At 49.0% G+C, this 18347-nt stretch overlaps 2 protein-coding genes across 2 annotated transcripts in view; one reads left to right on the plus strand and one right to left on the minus strand.

Moving 5' to 3' along the window:
• LOC128275179 (uncharacterized) overlaps nucleotides 1–13270 on the plus strand; it is an 81463-nt gene extending 68193 nt beyond the window's left edge. Inside the window, exons 13-24 of the mRNA XM_053013592.1 lie at nucleotides 6088–6177; nucleotides 6244–6439; nucleotides 6731–7111; nucleotides 7605–8621; nucleotides 8908–9083; nucleotides 9219–9281; nucleotides 9830–9946; nucleotides 11143–11632; nucleotides 11699–11807; nucleotides 11882–12014; nucleotides 12084–12182; nucleotides 12253–13270. Coding sequence (XP_052869552.1) covers nucleotides 6088–6177; nucleotides 6244–6439; nucleotides 6731–7111; nucleotides 7605–8621; nucleotides 8908–9083; nucleotides 9219–9281; nucleotides 9830–9946; nucleotides 11143–11632; nucleotides 11699–11807; nucleotides 11882–12014; nucleotides 12084–12182; nucleotides 12253–12421 — 3040 coding nt within the window. The 3' untranslated portion in view covers nucleotides 12422–13270. The remainder of the gene's footprint in view (nucleotides 1–6087; nucleotides 6178–6243; nucleotides 6440–6730; nucleotides 7112–7604; nucleotides 8622–8907; nucleotides 9084–9218; nucleotides 9282–9829; nucleotides 9947–11142; nucleotides 11633–11698; nucleotides 11808–11881; nucleotides 12015–12083; nucleotides 12183–12252) is intronic.
• A 1643-nt stretch (nucleotides 13271–14913) lies between these two features.
• Nucleotides 14914–17571, minus strand: LOC128269683 (cyclin-L2-like). Its single transcript, XM_053007068.1, has 2 exons — nucleotides 15810–17571; nucleotides 14914–15718 (listed from the first exon to the last, which is right to left on the minus strand). Exons 1-2 carry the CDS (start codon nucleotides 16919–16921, stop codon nucleotides 15316–15318), a joined length of 1515 nt encoding a protein of 504 aa, XP_052863028.1. The 5' UTR covers nucleotides 16922–17571; the 3' UTR covers nucleotides 14914–15315.
• Between the last annotated feature and the right edge of the window lie 776 nt (nucleotides 17572–18347).

Genomic DNA, 18347 nt, shown 5'->3' on the forward strand with positions numbered 1-18347 from the left:
TGCGTTACTCACTAAATGATACAATTCGCTAACGCAGTATAGGTTTTTTTGTTAAAGTGTAAACAACACCTTTTATAAGCATTTGAACATGTCAAGTTTTGTTCCTGGTAAAATGTTTTTGCGGAGAGTACTTTTTTACTACAGCTTGCACAGCAGAAAAAAAGGATTCATATACCGAATCGTCACTAGTGATGTGAACCAGGTCCATCGCAACCAAAGCAAAATCTTCATTGCGCAACTCTTATGCTGTGCATATGGTGGGATACGAAAGGTGTAGTGTACTGTGAGCTTTTAAACCTAATGAAATTATTGAAGGACAATCCCATCGACAATAATTAATGCATTTGAAGTAAAGCTTTGGCCATAAGACGACTAGAATGGGATAAAAGATATGATAAGCTGATTTTTCAACATGACAACGCTCGACCCCACATCGTAAAACCGGTCAAAACCTATCCCGTAAATGTCGGATGGGAATTGTTAACCCCACCGCTGTATTCATCAGATGTTGCTCTTTCGGACTAGTATTTGTTCCGTTAGATGAATAACGATTTAGCAGCACAGCGGTTCACTTCTTATGAAAGTATTTAAAAATGGGTCTCTGAGGGGATCGCTCCTAAAGAGGAGGAGTTCTGTCGGCACGGAATCGAGGAACTACCTAAAAGATGGCAGAAAGTACTAGCTAACGACGGACAATACTTTAATTAAAGTAGTCATAAGTTTTGTTGTTGTAGTTAGGTTACAAATGTTGAAAAAAACGGCAAGAATTTATTCACACACCTAAATATCTTCTCCAGTCCCCAGCCCGTTTCAATGCGGTCTTGGGAAACACAGGGGTCAAGCTCCGGTTAGAAGCATTGGAATAATAACCATGTTTGGTTTGCATATGAATGATCAATTATGAGTCAAACTCGTCGAGATCAGTTTTATTGAACGCTCGGATCGTCTTGATACGCCATTGTTCCCCGCGTTTATGGCTCTGGAAACGGTGTGTGGGCACTCCACGCAAAATCTTCCCGGTCCGGGGGCAGCACCCACGGTGCGTAACATCAAAGTTCACGACTGACGAGCTGCCGCCTGTCGGGTAAAGAGGTTTCGCGTCCAGCCCCAAATGTCAGACGCGGGAAGCCGAGAAAGTAAACGCCTCTGACGACTCCCATACTCGCTTCTCTCGCATGGCGAGACCTAAAAACCAACGTCAAAAGCCGGTGGGGGTACCACGTCACGGTCACCAGGCAGGGTGTCCATGGCGTGTTCGGGGGTCGCTATTTTTACGCGCAATCCCATCTCATGGTTGTTGGTGGGGACAGAAATAAACGTGGACACCTCGGTAAAAGAAGGTCCTCGACCATTGCGCGCTTCATTTTCGCTCAAATCAATCTCGACCCCCAGAGCGCGGTCAGAGATTGGCGGTCCACGACAGGAAGCTACTACTTCCCGAGCCGCAGGTCCATCATTCTGAATCGCGCCGGTCGGAAGGGTTCCGACACTGTCACCGGTGGACGGTTTTTCCGACGGCCATCACTTATTCTTAGCGCGCGCAAGTTTTATCGTTCGCGGCCGTGTCGTGCGCTGTGGGCGTGCTTTCCGTTTTGTTTACACAACAATAACACCCGCCGGGAGCGGGAACTTGCGTTGTGCGTCTTCTCTTTCGAAGAACCAGGTTCTGGGAAGCTGTGGTCCAACTAACTAGCGGTTGTCGGGCGTTTGAGGCACACCAAAAAGGGACAACGGACCAGTTCGGTGAAACAGCAACAACCTGTAAATCTTTCACGATCCGTACGATTCAACGGTGACTAATCCGATCGCAATTACGCACATCCCTTCGCGCGCGCGCTGGGTCGCGTTGGGGTAGTCTGCGGCTATAATTAGTACGCACCTCTCGTGAGGACCTCGTGCGGTAGAGTGGAGCATGAATGAATCACGGCGTGACAGGCCTGACCTGCCGCTGACCTCGTAGAATGTACCCCGCCCGACTGGCGGGGGGGCCATTCGACCGTTCGACATCCGACAATCCGTCGGCGGCCATTTTCCCACCGAGAAATCCCACCATTCCCAGGTAAGAAGGTTTGTGGAGCAGAATTCCGCAAAACTCCATAAACCCCAACCTGTCGGAGAGGAGAAGTGCATTGATCCTCCGATAGGCCGAACCGTGGTGATTGACTCTGCGCGGGGCCGGAGCGCGGGAAGGTGATCAGGTTTCCACATTCCTATCGTCCTCGAGCGATCTCGAGCGACGCTGTGAGAGACTTTCGGTCGGTCGTCGGTCGACATACCGCGCCACGAACGAAAGCGAGAGAGATGGCGGGCAGGCGGCGGCAGGTTCGGTTTATGGTTGCCGCAGCCAACCTCCCCGGCCCCCCGGGCGTTGTCCATCATAGCCGATAGCGTACTTGTTGCCGTGTTTGGGCAGTGCGGTCCAGCGCAGCGCGCGGCTCAATCGCCCCAACGTTGACGGGCCGGGCCGGGCCGGGTCGGGTTGACATCAATTGCCGTTTACGGTGGGAGGTGCTGGCTGGTTGTTCCGATTTTGCTGCGCCCTTTTTGCGGCTGCTCTCCCCGCTGTTTTCGGTCCATCTGTCCGACTCCCCACATCCCACACTCCGATGTGTCCCGCGCAGCGCGCACGGCAATAACGTATTTATCGTGAAGCAACTTTCTCATTACCAAAGGAAATCGAGCGGATCGCGGACTTGATCCGGGACGCTGACGACTCGCGTAGCAGTCGACGGTTGACACGGTTTTTGGTACGTCTCCGAAACACTCCAGAGGTTGATTGATTTAGTAGACCTGAATCCTCTTCTTCTACAAGCATATGGAAAAGTAAAATCGTTCATGGAATGTGGAAAAAGAAGTCGTACATATTGCAAACAGATGCAGCATCAACACTTCAATTGGAGCAATTTATCAACAGCCATTTGTTGAACTGAAATCAGACTAAATTTGGCTAAACAGCGATAAAAAACTGTTACTAATAGCGTGAGGTCACCACGTACCTGAATAGTGTAGTACTATGATCTACTTCATAGCTGGCCCTGTGACGCCGTAGCCTTCGGCAGATTCTTATATTTTAAGCAATTGCTGGCATTTCTATATTTTATCGACACGCATTTTATGCACTCGATATCAGATAATACACTGCTGGTCAATGAAATAGGTAATTGTGTGAAGCTGATACAATTTGAACTGTACTCAAGCCATTACTAAACCAATGATCACCAAACTAATACTGTACTTAGATATACTAGTTTATGTCATTTTTTTGCTATGTTGGTGATACTTATGTCAAAAGTGACAGGTGTGTTACCACTTATTTTGACAGCGGTCTGATTTGGCCTGGTCAATAAAATAGGTAATTCGATGTATACGATGCAATTTCACCAGACTTTTTGAACGAAATTGGTTTAATTGGTCTTGTTGTAATCAATTTTCAATTGTGAATCTAAAAAAAGGGTTATTTCCTGGTAGAACATTTAGAATGGTCAGAAGAACTCATTGCAATCCTTAAGGAAAGAAAGATTGTGAAGAGTTTACGCAACGAAGGCGCGAGGTACAAAAGCAACGCCGAACTACTAGGAAAATCAGTAAATTTTGTGAGAAATGCTTTGTTGTGGAAAAAAACAAAGGAAACACGAGTTAGACCAAGAAAAACCAAACCAACGATAGATCATCGCATATCATTTTTGTCCAAAGCGGATCCGTTTGGTGCATCCAGAGCGATTTGCTCAATAATAAATAACATTATTAGCCCAAAACCTGTCCATAGGCGGTAACAAGAAGCTAATCTATCAGGGCTAATTGCAAGAAAAGTGCCACTATTGATTTAAAAAAAAATTTCAGATGAGGTAACAGTTTGCTGCTCAATATCGTTCATGGCAAGGTACCGAGGGTTACGAAAAATTGGCATAATATTTTATGGAACGACGAAACCAAAATAAATTTGTTTCGTTCGGACTCTCAGTGTAATGTTTGACGACCTGCTAGCAAATAATTCCATCCCAGGTTTGCAAAAAAATTTTTTAAACATGTAGGTGGAAGTATCATGATTTGGGGATATTTTTCATGATCTGGTATAGGTCCCTATTTCAGAGTAAAGAGCACCATGCATGCTCTCGAGTATAAAACAATTATGGAAGACGTTTATGCTGCCTTACGTAGAAGAAAACATGCCACTGAGATGGATATTTCAACCAGAAAACGATCCCAAGCATACGTCATAGCTTATGATATCGTGGTTTGATGGCAATAATGTGTCAGTTTCGCATTGGCCAAGTCAGTCTCCTGACCTAAACCATTTTGAAAACTTGTGGAATACCTTGAAGCAAAAGTTAGCTGGACAATAGTTTTCAAACAAAGATGAATTGTGACAAAAAGTGCAGCAGGAATGGTATTCCATTCCAGTAAAAACTTGTCAGGATTTGGTCGATTCGCTGCCAAGAAGAGTGCATAAAGTTCTCCAAAACAACGGTGGATATACGCGGTACTGACTAATTTTGAAATAAAATATTTATTTTTGACAATAGAAAAAGAGTAAACCGTGTAAATTCATTAAAATTTGACATACACGCAGAATTACCTATTTTATTGACCAGGTACTTTTAACAGGTTTCTATTGTAATAAACGAATTCCTAAAATTTTTCACTTATTTTAGACTATCTTTATCTTATTTTTAGTTCTTCTATCTTATACTATCATTGTAATACCTGTGAATTCAATAGGTTTTGAAAAATGATCAAATAACGCAGCTTAAATACAGTTACCTATTTCATTGACCAGCAGTGTAGATATACAGGAGCTAGCAAAACATAGTTTATCATCTGAAGATGTTGAATGTTAGTTTGAGAATCTTAGAGCTGATTTATGAAATTTTGCTTTAATCCATAGTTGAATTTGCGCGCTGTGAAACATATTTTATTCAAAATTTTAAGCTTAAAGTTTTCGGTTTTCCCACCTCGCCTTCCTTCGTTTTGCTCGAACGCGTTTATTAAAGGCACTAACGTTGATGTTATTATTCATAAGTAATCATAACATAACTTTTTTTAGACTGCGATATTCAAAATGCAGAATTAAGGGTGAAAACGCGCGATGAACAATTCACAAGACATTGTTTGATATCTCTACTTGTAGAATGGCTAAAACTTCGAAGTATTATAAACTAACCGATAAATAACGTCAAATGCTCACAAATATTAGTTTTAGTAGTAAAAATGACAAGGGCCCTAAAAAATTCGACAAAAGCGAGACAGCAGTCGATAAAACAATCAAGGATTATATAAATTGAAGGTCGTGATTATCGTATTAAGGAAAATGTACGATCAATGTCTCATTTACAAATCCTCTTCTATCCGTACTCTTTTTATTTTGTTCAAATTAACTTTGTTTCGCTAGCCACCGTGTGTAACGCTATCACCATTTCATGTGCTTTCGTAATTTGAAACCAAGCTTAATGTACACGGGCCATTGAAACCGCGACAGACACGGGATAACCGTAACACACGGCTTATCGGCTCTGAAAGTTGACTAACGAGTCTCAGCTGTCTCAAACATGCCACTGTCGACCTCAAAGCATCGTGTCGTTGAAGCAATAGATTAAGGGGCTTAGTGTGAGTGTAGTGTACACTATTGATCGAGAGTAAAATGAAAACTTAACCACCCTTAACGAAGATGTTCTAGTTGCCCAAAGTTCAGCTAAATTTTTGCTTCGATAAAAAAAGGTTCAATTAGTTTCCCAACAACAATGTCGCCTAGAGTCCAGTTTGTCATATTTTCCCTCGACACTGACACCTGTGTCCCATGTTCCCGTATCACGTGAGCCACGGTCCGCCACCCAGTGTGTTGAAAGATGATCTACAACGACGACGAACGGTCTTTTCGCGGTCGTCGTCGTCGCCAGGTCGCCATCTAAACACATGTTTCTGCCGTGCTGCAGATGTAGTGCTATTTGTTTGAATGTTTCGCCAACTTGGGGCGGGTGACGGGGCGCTCAGGGACAATAACTGGGGACTTTAGCTGCTGGTGACGCAATGCAGTGCTCTGGCGAAAGCAAACCCGCACCTTACCATTTGCCTTTCTTTTCGCCCACACAGAATTTCGGGACAATCATGGTTACAGCTGCAACAGCAGAAGCTGCGCGCCCGTCGGGAACAGCAGCGAAGGGAACACTCAAACGGCGTAAGGTATGTACTGAGGTAGTACTGCTCCGAGAGGTAGTCTCATTGACGGCGTTTACTCGCATCCCCCAGCTACAACTACGGCAGCCCGGCATTCCCTACCGGAGAGAGCGTCTACAATACCACCCATCGGCGGAGCCAAACGCTGTCGCCGGTCCGGAACGAGCGGACCTACCACACGATGACCACCGGCAGGACTCATTCGACCGAGCGCCCGTTCGTGGCCGTTCAGCGGGCGCACGATCACGCGAAGCTGCAGACCATTGGGGTGAGTGTACCGGGGGAGGAACCTGGGAACGGATTCAGGGAACCGTCCATCAAAAAGGCTCAAGCCGTACCAAATTAATTCACCTCGAAATGGAGTGCGTTTTTTTGCTGTGGCACGTAGCACCATGCATTTTGGATTTGTTTCGGACATTTCGGACCTTGCGTTAGAACCACCGATAGCTAGTTTGTCATGTTTGGCACCATCGCGTGTGTTATGATTTAATTTACGTATCCTTTCTCGTATCGACCACTCACACTACCACGACCACCTTCATAACATGGCGGCCTCCAGTCTGCACCGCTCTCCATCTTGAATGCCTCACCGCACGGTCACATTGCACAAGCACAAATCCCATCGCCGTCACCCTCATCGGCCGCCCCGGCATCGTCGGTGTCGTCGGCTTCGCCCGCGCCGACGACCTCACACTCGTCGCTGTCCACTTCCCATCCGCACCACCAGCTGCTACAGGGTGGCGGGGCGATCAACGGCAGCGCGGCCAGCAGTCCCATCAACGGTCAGCCCCAGTCACCGCACAGCTATCGTCACCAGCTCTACAGCCAGCAGCAGCATCAGCAACACTTCAGCAACAGCAACACCCTCAACGGCAGCAGTGGACTGTTGTCCCTTGCCGCCGAGGATCACTCGACTCCGAAGCACGGACAGGTCCGATTGGTAGGTGGTCGTCTCGAACGGACTTCAAGCTCTCCTCTACCCTTCTATCGCTCACCTAACTAACGAGACTCCGGCGGTGGCTAACAAACGGCACGACGGTGCGCCCCGTAGATCGACGTCGTCGTCCTTTCCGGAGTGGTCCTCTTTTCGGCGTGTAAAGTCTTTCGAACGGTCGAGAACGTTCTCTCGCTCCTCTTTATTGCCATTCTTTCAAATGCTTCAATACTTCAGTTTGTAGTTTTGTATTATCTACTCTTGTTTTCTCATCCTCTCTCTTGGTGTTTATCATCTTTTTCATATTAACCCCGGTTTGTGTTTGTTTGTGCCCGACTAACTCTGTTTTTACATTTGGTGTTGGTTTTGTGATTTGCTTTCCTTATTTTTTCCTTTACTCGCCCACCATTCATACATTATGTTTTTAATCATACGTTTCTCGCCCGTCCATTTTTTTGTGTTTTCTTCTTCTCCGTTTCGTTGCCGTTTTTTTTTGCAGGAGTCCGAACAGATAATCTTCAGTAACATAAACAGTCTGAATAATCTCGATAACTGCGAAACGCTCAATAACCTGCTAAACGAAATAACCAACAGTGCGGCGGCCGTGGCTGCCGTGGCCGGGACGTCCCCGGAACAACTTGCACCCACCGGCGATGCGGTGTCCGTGGCGTCGGCGTTAGCATGCCTTAACACCACCACCTCCAGTGTAACTACCAGCTCGTCCTCGTCTTCCTCCATGTCCACTAGCAATAGCAGTAGCGCAAGTCTCATTAATCACCACCCTCATCAGCTAATCGATCAGTACCACCACCACCACCACCAACACCACCATCATCATGCTCATGCATCGCCGCCGCTGCCTCAACACTGCGTCCGAAACACGGCGGCACCGGAACCGATGGAACTATCCTCGCCGGACGGCAGCTTCGACGAGAAACCGTCGGCGGTCGAGCGAACGAACGGCCACGGGCACCAGAACGGGGAGCTTGGCCGTGGTCAGTTGGCACTGGACAAGCTGCTAGCCTCGCTGGCGCTCGAGAGTGACGTGACGGAGGAGCATTTGGCGAAGATCGAAGGTCGCTCTGAGGGCCACTACACTGAGCAGCAGCAGCAACAGCGAATCCAGGACGAAGTCAATCACCGCTGCGAACTATCGGACGTACTGGCCAGTCTCGTGGAGTACGATATGACGGAGAACCAGCGGGGCCAGCTAAGTAATGGCCACGCGACGTACTATGGCCCCAGACCCGGATCGCAGCCCCCAACACCGGTGGCCGCCGAATTGGTCAACGGATACGGTGTCCAGCAGCACGGGACGACAGCACGGCACAGCCACGAGCTAGTGGCGGGCGGTGGTCAACCTCACCACCAGCACCATCACCATCACCACCACGCCCATCATCCGCTACTAATGAACAATCATGTGCGACGCATTGCTTCCGAAACCGACAGTACCATCTCATCCATTTCGCCTAGCTTATCCGAACGCAGCAATGCGATCTCTTGGTGCGATCAGGTAACGTTGGATTCACTCATTCACTCACTCATCCTTCACGCTCACAATCGACAAATCGGATCGTCGTCGACAGAACGTCGTCCTTAGAACTGCAGCCGCTTGCACTTTGTCGCATGCTTTCAATGTGTCTGTGACCCTTCCGTTTCTTAGTCCTAATTGCACATCAATCTCGAAACTAACGTCACGCGTGTCCGTGAGGCCGATCTTTCTTACCACCCAAAGGGAAGGTTCCACAGGTCCGTGTGTTGGCTTAACCTGTCCATTTCGTTGTCCTTTGTTTTTGTAGGCACGGGAAGAATCGTTCTCGTCGTACCGCTCGGAGACGGAACCGGACAACTCACCGATCGGTGGTTCGCCACGCCCGGAAACGCCCGCCTTCCCGGTGACGCCACGCACACCGTACGGGCTGAGCAACGGCACCTCTAGTCCAGCGCTTCCACCCAAGAGTCCGACATCACAACGGTAAGTGTGGGTTTTTGAGGGGGGACGCCGGGGCCGGGGAACACGGACCATGTAGACACTATCCCAAAGGAGAACCCAACCCCACAAGATCCAACCCAAGCTCATCGGCTCATTATTTCCCGTTATTTCCGGCAGCAAGTATAACTCCGCTTGGTCACTACGAAGTCAGAAATCGAGCGTTTCGACGTACGACGTGAGGTTAGCTTTATTGGTGTTACTTTCTCGCCTTGGTCAAGTAGTTGGGAGCTACAGAGACCGATCACCGACGAACCGCAACGGGCCGATCGCGGAGTTCCGATCGGTTCGTCGGTGATCGGTAGATCGAGAAACCACACCCATTGCCGTGTCTCGAGTCTGGTGGCCCCACCGTAGATTGGTTCGATGTGTGCTTTTTCCGTCACGTCAGATATGCACCCAACCAAGGAGCTCCGCCCGTCAAGACTGGGTGGATCCTCTTTCGGAAACTAACTTAGGTTTAGGAGGGCACTTGGTCGCACTTTGGGCACCGTGCCAATTTCTCCGATCGGTAGCGATCGGGTAGCGATTAATGATCCTAACACTCTTCGGGGGCTTCACTTCGCATCACTGACACTTACCCTAAACTCACGATGAGCGTGACAATCGCCTGGCCCTGATCATGCTACTGACTCTGAATGCTTTATCCATCCTCCGTAACCTGCGTCAACCGGGACCACCCGCCCGTCCGTCCGCTTTGCTTGCTGCCCTTGCGCCATCCTATCTGATAGGAAAAACGTGATCCTAAAACAGTTCGAAAGACTTGCGCATGCCCGCAAGGCTCTGTTTCAGTGCGTTGCGCCGGTCTTAGAGAAACGGACGCAAGGCGGCTGTACATTCTACTACGAGTGAGTAGGGTAGAGGGTAGAAAGTGAACATTCGTTTTCTCTCCACGTCTGTTAACGTTTGAACACATACTGAACAGACTCGAAGAGAGTTAAGTAACCTTTAAACCTTTAAATGTTGCGACGTACTTTTTATATACACATGCAGCTGCGCAAGTTACTAATGATGCTCAGTCTTAAAAAAATAATTTGTGTTTCTAATTACACCGCGAACGCTAAAGGAACTACTTACAACTATCATACTTAGAACATGCAATGGATGGCGAAAAGAAGTTTAGTTCAAGAACACAAAAGATTTTAGGCAAAACGAGGATGAAAAATTTGCTCTAGTCAATCAAAAATCAATCAAAAACATTAAATAAGATGTGTAAATAATAGTTTTGGTGTATTTAAGAACACCTTCGGTGGAAACAAGAGAAAAATTTTAGCCAAACATATTTAGAGCAAATAAATACGGCCAAGTCCGTTCTTCTAAGAAAAACAAAATATATTTAAAACAAGCCAAATTTCTCTTCGGCGAAAATAAGTTTAGTATCCGCAATGCATACCATTCTGTAGTCAAACATCCTCGTTTTGTGATGTGGCCTTTTCTACTGTACAGTTTCTACAGTTTACTAATTCTATTAAATTGAGAGGGATCTTTACGTACACTATAAAGTTCATGAATAACCACATGTTTTCAATGGTTGGCTGGTCTGGACAGATGTTGATACCCTAAAACATTGATATTAACATCCACGACGTACAACATGACCACTAATTTACGGTCTTCATGAACTGAAAACTGAAAACTTCAAGCTTCCAACTTAAACTACGATTGTTTTCGGCGTGCTCCAATCGATCTATGGCGCCACAAATGGCCGCACTAGATTACACCTAAATGTCATTTTATCACCCAAATGTTCCTCTTAGAACCTCAATCTAATAATCAACGTCTCAAAAGAGCCATTTAAAACGAAGATGTACTCACATTTTCACATATTATTGAAATGTTCAGGAACTTCTTTTCGCCATCCACTGTCGCTCGTTGCACTCTTACTAACGACTCACCAATACTGTGTCCGGAATGTGCCTTTACCCTGTGTGTCTTTCTGTGTGTGTGCGTGTGTGTCCTTTTTGTAACAGCCCTTTGCCCAAGTGGCACAACCAGTCGACTGAGCCTCTCTAATCTCTAACTGGATGTCCCGCTTCCCTTGCAGCAAGGACCTGTTCAGTGGCAACCAGCGAACGCACGAGATCGTCAACCAGAACGAAGCCCTGTCCTGTTACACGTCGCGCCGCAACTCCACCACCTCGAACGCGAACAGCGAACCGCAGGAAGTGGCTCCGCAGTTTGTGAAGTTTGCCCGCGACTCGTCCAAGTACTGGTACAAGCCGAGCATCAGCCGTGAGGAAGCGATCACCCTGCTCCGGAACGCGGCGCCCGGCACGTTCGTGGTGCGCGACTCGACGACGTTCGCGAATGCGTACGGGCTCGTCGTGAAGGTGGCCCATCCACCGCCCGGTGTCCAGTACTCGGGCCCGAACGGCGAGGAGCTCGTCCGACACTTCCTCGTGGAGCCCACGATCCGTGGGGTGCGCCTGAAGGGATGCGCTAACGAGCCCGTTTTCACGTCGCTGTCGGCGCTCGTCTATCAGCACTCGATCACTCCGCTGGCGCTTCCCTGTCGCCTCATCATCCCCGATACGGTATGCCGACCTGTGGGTCTTGTGGAGGAACAGGAACGAATAATTCTAATTCTCCCCAAACAAAAGGACCTACAGCAACTGGAGCTTCAGACACCGGCCCAGCAGCAGCTACTGCAGCAAGGGGCGGCCTGTAACATATTGTACTTGTTCACTTGCGACACGGAATCACTCACAGGTACCGTGGATAAAATGGAATGACCCCCGGGAACAGTTGATCGCTAACCGTCCAGTCTTCCTTTTCCACCACAGGACCACAAGCCATCAGGAAGGCGGTCAGTTCGCTGCTTGCGCTACGGCCGCTGCCAAAACCGACGCAAGTGCACTTCAAGGTATCGCTACAGGGAATCACACTGACCGACAACACGCGGCAGCTATTCTTTAGGTAGAGACCGTGGTTCGCACATGGCGACCGTGTACTTTACTGATCGCCTATTATCGGCCTTTTTTACAGGAGACATTACCCGTCGAACAATGTGTCCTTCTGTGCCCTCGACCCGGACGACCACCGGTGGAGCATCCAGTCGACGACGGGCGATATTCCGGCGACCAAGTAAGGCGGTGACCGCGACCGACCGCGTCCTGCCGCGATTGAATTAACCTCTCCTTTCGTTTCGTTATAGACGCATCTTTGCCTTTGTCGCGAAACGATCGCCATCGTCGGCGGACAATCAGTGCCACGTGTTCTGCGAGCTGGAACCGACGCAACCGGCCACCGCCATCGTGTCCTTCGCCAACAAGGTGGTGCTCGGGGGAACCGCCCAGCAGCCAGCAGTTACCAGAGCGATCTAGGCACGAGCGACACTCCGGAGGGCGGAGGGATTGATCGATGCAAAGCATCGATCACTGCGCTGCCGTTGAAAGCAGCGATCACGATGTTGTCTTTATGCTGCTGCATGCTTCCTTGTTTAATCATTAACCCCGGGTTAGACGGGTGCGCGGGACCTGTCCGTTGTCACAAATAAAGTGTGGATGCGATGCACCGCGTGACCCGTCACAGAACCGTCGTCGTGTAGACTCACAAATAAAAGTAAAACCCTGAAAAAAAATGCATAACACGAACATAACAAACGCGAAAGAGAGAGATATTCACACCGTATTTAATTCACCGTACAAGCGACACACTGTTCGTTTTAACACTCAAAGTGCATGGTTGAACACACTGACATCAAAACACTTAAAAAGAAGCAGCGGGTGCGGGTCCTGCGCGGCTCTCCGTTTGCCAACTCGTACCATTTATCGTGTTGTAATCGTGTAATTATTATTTAGCGTTAACTTCTAGACAACGTAACAACGTAGTTTTCTTCGTGTCCGATGCATGTGGCCGATACATGTAAAAGTCAGTCTTTCGTTATTTCTTTTTGCGTTCGTTCCCGTTGCGTCAGATTTCGAAGCTCTTACACGGTGGTTGCGCCCCAGAATCTTGGTTGCAAAGCTATCTCGTTCTTTTGGACAAACGTAACCGTAACTAAGAAGCACCACAAGCAATATACGCCGCCGACCAGGGCGAAGATCGCATCCTGAGCGATTGATTGAAGAGCGAAAAAAAGGAACCGATAATCAATGTCAATCAATTTTTGTTGCGTTAATTTATGTTGTATTTTATTTCTGCTTTGTGCATAAAGAAAATCATATAATTCATACCTGTTCACCGAGTGCTTCGGAGCACCGATTAGTTTCGATGGCGTCACGGCGGAAAGGGTTGGATCATTTGAGAAACATTAACCCCCCCACTGCATCGTACGATCCGAACTGCTATCGAAAGGCGGCACCAATGACACGACCATAAAAACATGCTTTCGTCTGCTTCCGCGTGACTACTACACACACACTACTAACACTAGCACTAATCGCTTCTACCCTCTGTCTGTCTGCCTGCTACTGCCAAAGCACCAAAGGGGCCACGTCCACGTGGCGGCACAACTGCGATGAGGACTTCTTCTGGACCAACCTTTCCGGTTGATCTGAGCTTTCTCTGCACTTCTCTGCCATGCTGCGGCACATACTAAACCCACAAGATGTGTGTTGAACTTTATTTCATTTGTTCTAAAGGATTCTGGCTTCTTCATCAATGACACCGCGGCGCAGGGCGGTGATGAACGCTTTGAAGGTAGTAGCATCGAACATGGCAACATTTGGTTAGCAAACTTATTCTTTTTCGCTTTGCGTGCTTCGCTGGCAAAGGTAGAAAAAAGGTAGAACGAAAAGAGTGCGCCATACACGAAACAAAAACACGCGAAAGAACAGTTTTATAAAATAGAGAGAAAACAAACAAATCGAACGACTTGTGGTTGTGCTTTTGAGTACACCACAATGAATAATTAAGCATTGTGAAACGAAAAACAACACGACGGCCTTCGAGAGAGAGTTACAAGTTTGGGGAGCCTTTGATACGCAGATAGGATAACAAATAACATAAACCATCAGCAGCGTGAGTGCCTCAGAAAGCTTCATTAAAGCTACGATCTAACGAATATACACAAAAGACCGGTAATAGAAGCAATCGGAGAGTGAACAGAGAAAAAAACTAGTAACACCTACATAACCTCACTAAACGCGTTTGGCTGCTCGAATCTTTTCCGAGCAAGCTCATCCTTTCAGTAGTATGAAATAGTGGACATGGCACATGCAGTGCACGGTTTCTTTAATGCAGGCTAAACTTAAAATGGAACAAGAATTGGCGCAAGCACTCCAAAACTCGACACAATTGAATTGAGCAAAAGGGGGGGCAAACATTAATCTATCGCTAGTCGTTTTAGATGGTCCAATGAATAACACAAAAATACCTATAACACAGTTCGATAAGATCCCCCATTTTCCATTTCTTCTACCTCTACTTTCGGCAAGGGACGAATGCTTTTCCTTTCTCTAAGGCATCTGTCCTATGCGCACGTAACATGCTAATAATTTATTTCCCCGTTAAACGCCGTTCGCCAAGAATGGATAACACGGGCTGTATTATCCTCTTTAATTGCTGACAAACCTGCATGATGCAATAACGAACCCCCGGATCGTATTAATCTATCGATTGAGTTGTGTTAGTTGGCAAGAATGTACCATTCTCACCGGCGTCACCGGCAAGCGAACATGCATCCTGCAGCACGTATAGCTCGATCAATCGAAAAATGTACATATAGTAACAATGAGATACAAAACGAAATGCGAAAAATAAACACCACCCAACGACAAACAACCGAGGACTCGATTTATTTGTTCTTTCCCTACATGTTTCGGAGATTCCTGGTTGCGACCCATAAGAGAGAGCTAGAGAGTAATTTGTAAATAACAGTATCACTTATTTATTATCGGTTTCTCGTTCAGTTGCATTTAGTGTGTATGCTCCGAAAGTATCATGACGCGAGTGGGGCTCACCACTCGGAGTAGTTAAAATCGTCTCTGCGTTCGATTTACCGTTTACCGGTAAATTGGCGCCTTGCCACGGGGTTGATTGGTTGATTGCGCTCCTCCCGAACGAAATTAAAGCTAATTCGGCACAATTCCATACATCGATCGTTCCCCGGCGCACACGAGAACATAAACGGAGGTTGAAGATGGTTGATGATTTTTGCCTACCGGTACTTGTTGAACTTTACTGTGTTGAGTGGACTCGATTGAGAGAAAGCGATACCGCGCGCTTAGCCCCGATGGCAACAGATCCTTCTTCGTCCGAACACCCCCGGTGGCGATTACCGCCGTCGGTCCCGATCCCGTTCGCGGTCACGTGACCGTTCTCGCTCATGCTTCGATGACCGATGGCGACCACCGTGGGCTGCCGGGCTGTTGTGTCGACCGGAACCGTACTTGTCGTGCTTTCCGTTGCCCCGATGTTCTTTCTCGCTCCGACGGTAATCGTCCCGCTCGTATCCGCTCTTCGTATCGGAGCGTACCCGCTGCTGCTGCTGCTGATCGCGATCTCTTTCGCGATCCCGATGACGGTCACGCTGCTCACGGTCGAGCATGGAACCGAGGCTCAAGTTGTTGCCCTTCGTCGAACGATCGCGCTCACGGTCACGATCGGACCCGTTTGTGTAACGATTGTCGCTGCCCCGCTCCTCACGTCCCGAGCGGCGTACTTCGTACTTCTTATCACTGTGTGCCGCCAAAAAAACCACAAAAAACAGAACGCCAATTAGGAACATTCGCTCTCTAATAGACCGTAGAGATGGCGCTCCACACTTACCTCTTTTTGTACTTCTGCGGCGAGTCCGGTGACGGCGTGCGTGATGAGTAGAGGCGGGACAGTTTTTTCTTCCCCCCGGAACTGGACGTCATCTTTGTCGGTGTTCTCGATCTGTGGCGTGATTTTTTTGCGCCACGCTTAACACCACCGCCGCCACCGCCGCCACCGCCGCCACCGCCGCCACCGCCGCTTTTGCTCTGTCCACCGTCTCCGGCGGAATGACGGGGCGATTGTAGAGATCGTGATCGAGATCGGGACCGCGATATCACGCTGCCCGACCGCGTTCTCGTTTTCGACCGTGACCGTGAGGTACGCGACCGCGATCGAGAGTGCGACTGGGACCGCGACAGGGACCGCGCCGATCGCGATTTGGAGCGCGATCGGGACTTCGATCCTGAGCGTGACTTTTGACCATCGGCCAGCGTCTTCCCTCCATCGGTTGATTCGTTGTTATTGTAGTTGGTGCCACTAGTGACACCCGGGTTGCTGCTGTTCAATCCGCCGCCGCCACCACCGACGCCGGTGATGGCATTGGTGTCGGTGTTGTTCGGCGGCGGCGGCAGGGTACGCTGTATGAAGCCGCCCCACGCATTGTGCGATCCATTGCTACGATCGACGGTGATGACGGTCGGTGGGGTGTTCGTATCCGGACGGTCCTTCTTGCGTTGCTCCTGGTACTTTTTCTTCAGCGCGTCGACCGCCGCCTCCAGGTGGTCGGCGTCCGGTTTCGTGCGCCGGTACAGCGACATGATGCGATAGCAAACGTCCAGCATGTCGTCCTCGCTGACGCGAAATATCACGAACCACGGTGGGCTACTCGGTAGCGGAATGTTTTGCTTGCGCGCCGTCAGATAGATGCAGGCGCACGCGATCGTCTCCGGCTGGTGGCGCACGAACACGTCCGTGCGGAACGAATCGTTCATGAAGTTCCACGCCATCTGCATCATGTTCTGGTGCTTCTCCAGCTCGAGGTACTTCAGGTACATGACGACCAGTTTGTGCGGGTGCTTGACGTGCACACAGAAGCCAAGCTCCTTCAGCACGCGCCGCTCCGCCTTGATGACCTGCGACTTCAGGTTGATGTAGTGCTGGTCAAGGATCATCGGCAGCATGGGCCTTTTTTGGGGGCGGACGAACGGACGAACGAATGAAAGTAGAAAAAAGAAGTGCGCGACGGGAGGGTAACATCACCACGCACAGGCGCGAATTTAACCTTACGTTGTTGGTTTTGTTGCTCGCGAAAGTTTTTTTTTTTTTTATTAAATGCCCAAACGATCGCCAACCTGGTGAGCGATTCTGCAGCACAACAACGTTGAACAAAACAAAAACAAAACAAACGAACAAAAATCGGATCCCGGCGCAACGCAACCGCATGGAGCACCATTCCTCGGTCACTCGGTGTGATACTCTGAATTTGTTCAATTCGTGAACCAAAAAAGCAGCGAGAATGCACCGTATCTACGGCCGCTTGTCTAGCGACGCCACAGGCCAAAGGATGCATTTCTAGTGCATCGTTCCAAATAACAATACGATACGGAAACGTTCGTTCTCTGCGATCTGAAAACTCTGGAATGAAGCAGTCATCCGGACAACACTTGACTTACCCCCTTCTTGGCCAACTTACTTACGTGTCTGTGAGCCGATAGGAACATCGGAACCAAACAACTGCGGGCAAGTAGTTCTGGGGGAAAGTAGTTCTGCAATAGTACTAAAAGTGTAGCAAACAACAGTAGTCCAAGGCAAACGCGGTGCCAGCTTCTTCCGGTAGGCGGCAGCATCAGAGGGTCGCTGATTTACGGAACGCTTCTCGTCGCGGCTTTGCGCCGGATACTCACCGCACCGTATCGCACGCAGTAGGAAGTTGCAGAGCGGGTGGCTGAAAATACCGATTCAAAAATTCTGTGGCCTACTCCCCTTTCACATGCTCACCCGGGCGGGGAAGAGGTTGGCCGTTTGGTACACGCGATTGTAAAATCATAAAAAGCATCTAACGCATCGCTGCGAGAAGGGCGAGAAACACAAACCAGATCCCTGGTTTGTGTCTCTGGCCCCTACACGCCCGATAGCATCGCCCGTTCCGGTCAAACCAACCTCACCCAACCGTTCTATCGCTCTTGTCCTGCTCCAGCTGAAAGTTCCGTGCGATCGGTTTCCGATGGTTTCGGATCGTCGGGCTCTCGGGTGGTGGGCTAGAATCGGAAGGCTTGGTGAAAGGGATGCACCCCTCAGAAAATACACCCATCGGGTATCGGTCGGCATTGTTCCGCCAGTCCGCCTGCTTTCCCTACGCGCGCGCCGTGGTGTCCCCGACTCTTTGCGTTGCTTCGGTTCGGTCGGTTCCCTGCGTTCCTTCTCTCGTTTCCTGGTGCTGGTGTTGCAAAAGGAGAGATTACATTTACACACAGATGCACGCACCTTCTGCACACATCTCTGGTGCTGTCTGACGTTCGGAGGAGCGGGAGGGGGTGGGCGGTCCGTGCCGGGCAACGCGAGTAGAGGGGGTGCGGGCACAGCGGCCACGCAGCGAAACAAAAGTAT

This window comes from Anopheles cruzii, chromosome 3, assembly GCF_943734635.1.
Source record: "Anopheles cruzii chromosome 3, idAnoCruzAS_RS32_06, whole genome shotgun sequence".
Classification (NCBI taxonomy): domain Eukaryota; kingdom Metazoa; phylum Arthropoda; class Insecta; order Diptera; family Culicidae; genus Anopheles; species Anopheles cruzii.